The 8,917-nt window shown below is 52.9% G+C and overlaps 1 protein-coding gene across 1 annotated transcript in view; it reads right to left on the bottom strand.

Annotated features, from left to right (window-relative positions):
* Window positions 1–5,841: 5,841 nt before the first annotated feature.
* BCR (BCR activator of RhoGEF and GTPase) overlaps window positions 5,842–8,917 on the bottom strand; it is a 138,838-nt gene continuing 135,762 nt past the window's right edge. Inside the window, exon 23 of the mRNA XM_004443110.3 lies at window positions 5,842–8,570. Within this exon, the coding sequence (XP_004443167.2) occupies window positions 8,481–8,570 (90 nt within the window). The 3' untranslated portion in view covers window positions 5,842–8,480. The remainder of the gene's footprint in view (window positions 8,571–8,917) is intronic.

Raw genomic sequence — 8,917 nt, 5'->3', positions numbered from 1 at the left:
GGTCCCTACCCTATTCAGTGCTCCTTGCACACCACACTTCTCTTCAAAGCCCTTGGCACATGGCAATCACATGGCTAATAAACAGTAGTGGTGCATTTAGCATCTGCAGACCTGGAGACTGTAAGTGTCCAGAGGCCAGGGCCTGGCGTGTGGTAAGGACTCAGGACGTAGTTCCTCTTATCTCTCAGTATCCAGGTTCCCACCCACAGAAAGCAGTAACTCTTGTCCAGCCTCCTGATTCAACTCCATCCAACACTGGGGACCTCAAGAAACAAGTACACATCACAGTGGGGACACAGGGAGAGCAGGAATGAGCCAGACTAAGGGATTCCAACACAAGGTGCCTGAGGCTTAAATAATATTCATTGGCCTGTGTGTGCACTTCCCAGTGACAAAGTGTCTAATCGAGTCCTTATTTTACAAGTGAGGAAAGCAAGGCCCAGAGAGCTGAGTTAGTCATCCAAGCCTTGGCCTCTAAATCCTGGGTCCACACCCCCTGCTGGTGTTGCCCCCACCAAATGAGCCTCCTGGGACTTCTGCACACGTCCCAAGGCTCTGAACGTGCCCGCATCTCCTCTTGGAGAATCATATTCAGGACTCATAGCCCTTTTAGAAAAATTCTCCCTTTGAGGGTAGATTTTGTCATGGGGAAATTTTAAGCAAATGGGTAAAAAGAGAGGAAGATAACAGTGTATCATTATGCTATTTTGAGCCCAAAGCATGGCTATAAGTAAATGATGCTGCTTTTGTGGGAAAACCTGAAGGCAGTTCAGAGAAGTTCTAGAAAGATCTGGAGGAAAGACAAGCCCATTGAAAAAACATAAAATCACCCTAGGGAACTAATTTAAAACTGGTCAGCAGGCCACACCTGCTGCAGCAGCCAAGGGAGGAGAGGGGACCAGCTGGAGAGACAGGTAGCCGTGTCAGAGGCGGTCAGGGCTGGGAGCTGCCATCAGCTTGGCCACGTGGGGCCCTGGGCTTCCAGCCAAAGCCTGGCTGACTTGAGCACAAAAGAAATGGGCAGTGGAGGTGAGACCGCAAGAGCTGGCAGCTCTTCCGGGGATCTTGGGGGAGAAGGAGACCGAAGGGCCATAGCTAGGGGCACAGGAGGGACGGATCCACATCTGTTTGGAGCAGGAATGCATTTGGAAGTAGACCAGGAGAGGGAGTTGGCAAGCCACTGGAGAGCCAGGATCTGGTCACAGTGTCTTGACTTACTAGCTGGGCAACTATATTAATTCCTAAGGCTGCTGTAACAAATAACCACAAACTGGATGGCTTAAAACAACAGAAGTGGGTTCTCTCACAGTTCTGGAGGTTGAAGTCCAAAATCCAGGTGTCAGCAGGGTTGGTTCCTTCTGGAGGCTCTGACAGACAATCGGTTCCCTGCCTCTTTCCTGGCTTCCCGGGGCTTCCAGCAATCCTTGGCGATCCTTGGCTTGTAGACACGTCACCACAATCTCAGCCTTTGTTTTCACATGGCATCCTCTGTGTGTGTCTCTGTGTCTTCTCCTTTTCTGTCGCTTATTAAGACACTCATCATTGGCTTTAGGGCCCACCCGAATCCTGAATGATCCCATCTCAAGAGCCTTACCTTAAGGATATCTGCAAAGACCCTTGTTCCAAACCAGGTCACGTTTTGAGGTTCCAGGTGGACTATCTTGGGAGGGTGGGAGGAATTCACCCATGACAGGGATTGTGGAGGAGCCACTTCCCCTTTCAAAGGCTTCATGTTGTCTGAACATGGGGGTGCTCTCACAAAGAGAATCGGAGGAATGATGGCCATGAGTGGGCTTTAGGGACGAAATGGTCCAGCTGGGACAGGCATGTGGCTTCAGTTCTGAGCATCTTGAGAGCAGTGGCTTGCACTACCGAGGCCAAAGGCCACAGCACGTGCCTCCTGGCAATGCACGCCAGTCAGCCTGGCAGTCAGCCTTCTTTCTCAGTTAGAAGTTGCTCCATTGTGGGTTAAGAAATCCTCAGTGCCCCGAGGCCTCCCACCCTTGCCCCATTTTGGGGTCAGCCTTGTCCAACTTCTCAAGCTTTGCTGCTCCTCACGTGCACCTCAGAACTCTGGGCCTCCCTACTCAAGACTGAGTAGCTGAAGGGGTGGCCAGGAAGGAGCATGGGGAGGTGTGGGTAATGCCAGCCGGCTGGGAGAGGCATTTGCTATCCTCAGGCACCCCAGAGTGGCATCATTAGGAGGTGTGTTTAGTATGAGGTGGCCTGAGCGGGCTGAGACTCAAACAGAGACCAGAGGCCAGGCTGTGGGGTGGACAGGGCTCCTGCAGCTGCTGCCCACTGACCCGGAGCCTCAGGAGTCTTTTCCTGGCTGCCACCAGATGAAAGGGCCCTGCTGGGGAATGTAGCTCAGGAGTGTTTATCTAATGAACACAGAGGTCACAGACACCTTAGCTTATTCCAAATTACTTCTGATCACCACCCCCTAACATTTTAAATATTGTTTTCAGAAAATAGAAGAAATAGCAGCCATTCCCCTCTCCCCATTGTTTTTCTCTCCTTATGGCCCCATTTCCCCCTGGGGACCAGTTGCAGGGGGGAGATGGGGCACACTGGGCGCTGGGCAGCCACAGACGGGAGTCAAGTCAGCGCCACCCCACCACGGCCGCACTGGTTGTGTCGTTAAATTGTAGCTGTCTTTAAATGGGCACCTGCAGCATCTGCCTCTCTGGATGGGTCTGGATTTCTCATGCTGGCCTCTGGGGCTGAGCCATGGGTTTAGGAGGTCTGCCTGTCCATGGTCACTCAAGCCCTAGAGCCCTTGGGGTGTCCCCGAGTCTGGGGCGGCCACCATCCTGTTGCCTCATCTTCTGGTGGCTGCTCAGCTGGCAGTTACTTGGGACCTAAGCTTGTTAAGGCCCCACCATTCAGGCCCCCTCTTTGACCAGAATCCCATGTAAATTTACACATCCCCAGCTGCTGGCTCAAATTTCCACAAAATGGCTGAAAACCCTCAGGGAGACTTTCTGGTCAGTTCTGCCCAGTTCCACCCACAGGAGGGGGACAGAAAAGTAGTTGGTGTGTGGACTGAGCCCTCACTGTTCCAGCTGAACTGGCCAGAGAAGCCCTGAGAAGGCCTTTCTGGGGATACATGGCCACGTGATGTGCGGCAGGGCTGACTGGTCTAGGGCACTTGGCGGATCTTGTTCGGGAGCTTACAGGTGGGCAGCCTCGGCTCCCCGCAGCAGCTGGTTTCCCTTCCAATCTGAGAGATACAATAGGGCCCTGTCTTCCAGGAAACCATCTACATGAGTGCCTGTTTGTCACGGCCCCAGCTGGCCTTTCTGTACTGTGAACACTGGGGTGACCCGTCACTCTCCCCTACTCCAGTCACACCGACTGAGCTCCAACACCTCTTCCCCGGATCTGACAGTCCCCTCCCATCCAGGGGTGACCCTCAGCCCCGATGCTGCCCGCTGATCCGTGGTGGCTGCTCTCAGAGGCCATCTGGGCCTCTTTAAGAGCTGGGTGTGTGTCGCCTCCTTCCTTTTTCTGTTTATCTTTCCAGAACTCTTTATGATAGCCCATCATTAGTCCATGGAAACACTTTCTTTTAAGGCAATGGCGGCATTCTTTTGGGGGCAGATGGACAAGTTCTTCTGAGATTTCTATACAAAATCCTGCCCTCCCTTTATTTGTGCAGGGCTTGTGCGTGTGTGACACCAGGAGGCCTCGGCCCAGTACCCGCACCAGCACAGTCACGTCGAGGCCAGGGCTAGTGGGCGAGGTCTGGCCGTGTCTAGTACAGCAGAAAGGGAGCCAGCTTGGGGGGCCGTCAAGACACTGAGATCCCAGCCTCAGCTCATCGACCGGCTCTGGGATGCTGGGGTAGGGGTGGCTTTGTGTGCTTCAGTTTCCTCATCTATCAAGTAAAGGGATTGGTCTAAGAAGTCTCTGAGGGTTCTTCGAGGTATAAAATTTCAGATTTAGGGCAGCAGCAAATGGTCCTAACAGAGATGCCATAGGACATTTTTTTCTTAAAGACTTCAAATAGGACCAGAGAGGTAGGGATAGAGAGCCTTTTAGGGGCCAAATACTCAGAGAAGGGCCAGTGGCAACCCGTTCCTCATCAGCAGTTATCAGAGTGAACAGATGGCATGGTGTACACACAGCTTTTCCAATGTGGGCAAGACCCAACGTCAACCCTTATACTTTGTGGGATGGAGATACTGTGCAAGGGGGTGCTTAGGCCTTTGGAGCCTCTGAGGGTGGAGGTGCATCCTCAGGGCAACTTTTTTAAAAAAATTATTTTATTGAGGTCATATTGGTTTATAACATTGCATAATTTCAGGTGTACATTATTATATATCAGTTTCCATATAGACTGCATCTTGCTCACTCCCAAGTCTAATTTTTATCCGTCACCCTACATATGTGCCCCTTTACAAACCCTTTCGCCCTCCCCTCCACCCACTCCCCCTCTTGTAACCCACTCTCCTTATCTGTTTATCCACGTTCTCCTTATCCATGTGTTTATCTTCCACATATAAGTGAAATCATATGGTGTTTGTCTTTCTCTGTCTGGCTTATTTCACTTAACATAATACCCTCAAGATCCATCCATGTTGTTGCAAATGCGATGATTTTGTCTTTTTTTATGGCTAAGTAGTATTCCATTGTATATATATACCACATCTTCTTTATCCAATTATCAGTCCAGGGACACTTAGGTTGCTCCCACTTCTTTGCTATAGTGAATAATGTTGCAATGAACATACGGGTGCATAAATCTCTTTGTATTGTTGATTTCATGTTTTTTGGATAAATACCCAGTAGCGGGATAGCTGGATCGTATGGCATTTCTATTTTTAACTTTTTGAGAAATCTCCATCCTGTTTTCCATAGTGGCTGCACCAGTTTGCATTCCCATGAGCCACGTATGAGGGTTCCCCAGGGCATCTTGTCACACCCTTGGTATGACCTCCCCCAGGTCTCCTGGGGCCAGTGAAGGGCTGTACTGAGCTCAGGGCTGCTGCCATCTGGCCCCGTCTCTCACCAGGACACTCCATGCCCTCCAGTCAGTGAAATGGCCACAGTGATGCTCTCTACAGGCAGCAGTGTTGGAGGCCAGCAGGAGAGAACCACAGTCCAGCCAGGTGACCAGGTACCACAACGCCTCTCACCCAAGAGAGCTGACCACGCAGCTGATGAGGAGACCCTTCTGGGGGGTCCCAGGAAGACCCTGAGCAAACCACCCTCTGCCCACCTCACTAGTCACTTGCAGCCTGTTAGGGAAGCCTCGGGGTGACGGCTGATACATGCACTGCTGATGGCAATGTGGGGCTGAGCAGGTGTGGCCCCAGCTCCTCCCAAGCTGCACTAAGCACAGGGCCCACGTTGCATGCAAATCTCCAGCCGGGCACAGCATCCCTATAAGCTGGATGGGTTTTTTCTGAGGGCAAGGCCGGTGGCAGCTGAGTGACCCTTGCCTGCAGGCAACAGAAAGGCTGGACCTGGCAGCACCATCAAGAGCTCAGTTCCAGCAGAAACCACTAAGACCAAGGGGCTTGTGCAGGGCCAGGCTGTGTGTGGCTGGGGCCCTCCCTGCCCCCGGGCTCCGCACAAGAGTGCCTGGCTGGTGCCCCCCCCGCCCCAAACCAGACAGCCCAAGCTCACACTTGGCAGAGAAGCTGCTGCTGCTCCATGTGTCCTAACACTGCCTGGCGGTGCCTGCTTGTGGGCACGTAGACCCCACCAGGCCTGGCTTTTCCATAGCATGTGCACACTACCCTCCCGGAGGGCTGCCCACGTCCTTCACTCTACCTGCTGCTGCTTCCAGCTCCGCTGCCCAATCCCAACCCCCATCCCAGAGGCACTGAGCATGGTTTTTCTTTTTATTGCAACAATCACCACTAATGCCAAGTCGTCTCAGGTAACTTTAATCAAAGTGTCAGCAGTCCTTTCCCCCAGGTGGCATATAGATGGTTGAGCCCAAAAGCAGGGATGCAGCTGCTGAGACCAGCCACCCACAAACGGAAGGCCGGGCTACCGTCTGAGGGCGCCAAGCTCGCTGCTGCAGACTCAAGGCCTGAGGCAGGAAAGCATCACTTCTTGTGGCCGAGTCCAGCAGCCGAGCCGCATGGAAGGTCACATCGGGGCTCCAGGCCTTCACTCGCCTCATGCTGGCTTTGCCAACCCACAGGCCTGCGTGTGAGACAGGACAACAGAGGTGGCTGGGATCCAAGTGACAGCCACCACCATGGCCCAGCAAAGGGCACTTTTACAGCTACACAAGGAAGAGTGGTCATTCCATCATGAAACAGCACACATCCTATATAAATAAAAACTAAAAAGGGGGAGGGGGTGGGGGAGGGGATGAAAATTGGCACAGACATTGATATATTGCTTTCCAGTTTCAATGCCGCAGATGCAAATCTTGAGACACCAGGGGAAACAGAAATGAGGGCTGGGCTTAGCTTTTCTAAGCAAAATGGTCCCCCCTGCAGGGCTGGAGGGTTGCTAAGATGGACAGGGATGGGAAGCCAGGTCGAATGAGGCCCAGAGCTGGAGGCCCAAGAAAGCCACTGAGTCCAGAAATGTATGGAGGGCAGAGGACCCTGCTCCCTGCCCTCATCCCCCAGGAGAGCAGCATTGCTTTAAAAGGGTGGGTCTGCTCTCCTTGCAAGGAAAAAGTACAACTAAATACAGTATGCAGACGTAAGACTTTCAAGTGACTTCGCTTTCTGCCCCCTGCCTTGGCAGGTCCACAAGCAGGGAGAGTAGGGGGAGCACTGCCCTTCATGTGCTGCAAGCTCGGGCAGGAACTGCCATTGACACACCAGGTGAGCCCTCCCACCTCCCCGCCCACCCAGGGACACGGGAAGGATCATGGGACTGTGCCACCCGTTACTGGTGAAATCCTGTGACAAGCGAACACCCTTTCCTGAGTCACACCATCACTTCTCTCCTCTGTCATCTACATCCTCTCTTCCTGCAAGACCAACGTGGAAAATTTGCCTGTTTCCTTTTTCTTTTCTTTTCTCCTCGCCCCAACTCTTCTTTTTAAAAAAAGTGATGCAACTGTTCATAGATTTGTTTCTTCAAAATACTTAGTGGCCTCCCCAGTTCTCCTTCCTCTAAGTCAGACAGTCAGGAGGGTCACCAAGAATGCCCGGCTTCTGCACAGGTGCACGGAGAGCAGGGAGAGCAGGGAGGGCAGGTCTGTCCTTCCACCTGCTCCGGGATGGGAGCCCCCACCCTCGGCCTGGAGGAGGGAGCAGCCCCTGATCCTAACTGCCGACATTTCCAATGCTCAGGAGACTTCAGAAAGGGGTCCTGATGAAAGCAGAGCGGGTGCTTAGAGGAAGACAAAATGCCGCTGGGACACGGACTGTCCCTGGAGTACATTCTAATATCTTATTAGGCATCTGAATCTGTTAAGAAAAAAATTAGAAACTACGTATAAAACTTAAAAATATTCAAGTATCAAAAGGCTATTCGGATCAAAGTTTAAAACAAGCTGTCAGTAAGCTGCTGCCAAGAGGAAACTTTTACAAAAGTTTACTGAGTCTGTTCAGCAGAGAGCAAGGGAATGAAGTGATCTGTGTGGGGGATGAAAGGGGGCAGAGAGAGTGCGGGCAGAGAGGGAGACAGGCCGGAGGAAGACAGAGCGATCAAGGCCTTTCACTGTAAGCCGAAGAGGAGAGCATCTGCCCGGTGGGCAGTCGGGATGGTGAACAGGGTCACTCTCCCAGGGAACAAGCCATAAAGTACGCAGCCTGGGCCTCCCTCCCCCTGGTGTCCGGGACAGGAAGTTACACAGCTCCCTGGGGAGCTGTCTTCCGAGGAGCACATGAACAGCAAAAACAAAGCAACAGGACAGAACAGGAAGAAGACTCACTTCTGCACAGAGATCCTTCTAGAAAAAAAGAGAAGAAAGGAGGTAAAAGGGTCAAATGTTACACAGTGTCGACTTAGCTTTTCAAACCCTGTTACAAACAGGAGTCGAATTTCTAAGTCAGGGAAATTGAAATGCCCCCACCCACAGAGGGACGGGGCCATGGCCCCTACAGTACGAAGCAGCAGCAGTGTTTATTCAAGACACAACAGTGAGGGAATCTGGCTGTGTTCCCTTCTCCCTGGAAAGGGTGCATCTTGATGAGTGATCCATTAGAAATCTTTTAAACTCTGATGTTACGTTCATAACAACCACTCCCTTCGCCTGGTCCCCGGCCAGGCCCGTCCTCTGAGACGTGCTGGCTTGGGGTGCCCTCTGGTGGCAGCGTGGAAAACCAGTCTGATGCCAGCTGGGAGCTCACAGGCCCACGGGCTGAGGGGCCTAGAACTGCCTAGGCCACTTGGCCTTTTGCCATGGGTAGTCGTCTCTTGGCAGATGGCCTGGCCCTTGATGGTGGCCCAATTATTCCTCAAGAAGGTTCGGTTCCCACTCTTTGGATGGCCTGTTTAGCCAGGAGGTTTCCAGGCCGTTCTGCCGGCCTCTTGGAGATGGAGTTGGACCTTTAGACTTCGGTGGAGAAGAGGATGCTCTGTCGCTTGCTGTCCGGGGCAGGGATGGCCTCCAGCTGCAGAAAATACAGCAGCACCTGGACCTGCCGGGGTAGAGCAGGAGGAAGAAAGGGGCTCAAAGAGGTGCTCATGGCACAGGCAGGAGATCTTCCTGGCCAGAGCCCAGGGCCTGGTGACTGAGGCCACCCTCATGCTGCAAGTGCTGGTGACACAAGCCCCTCACAGCAAGAGATCTGGATGCACCTGAAGGACCACCAGGTGGGATGGGCCCTGAGAAGCCCAGTAAGGTACAGAGGGAAGAGCCCTCCCTGCCCCTCCCAGTCACGGGGCCCTGGGCAAGTCCTCTCTGAACCTTGGCCACCTCCCTTGTACAACTCGGGTGAAAATGACTGGCAGGACCCAGGTGGGGCAGGCAGAGGCCACCTCCGTG

The sequence above is a fragment of the Ceratotherium simum genome, chromosome 35 (genome assembly GCF_057802395.1).
Source record: "Ceratotherium simum simum isolate JZ-2026a chromosome 35, ASM5780239v1, whole genome shotgun sequence".
In the NCBI taxonomy this organism is placed as follows: Eukaryota; Metazoa; Chordata; class Mammalia; order Perissodactyla; family Rhinocerotidae; genus Ceratotherium; species Ceratotherium simum.
The sequence above is the reverse complement of the archived record's forward strand: the minus strand, read 5'-3'. Positions and strand labels throughout refer to the sequence as shown.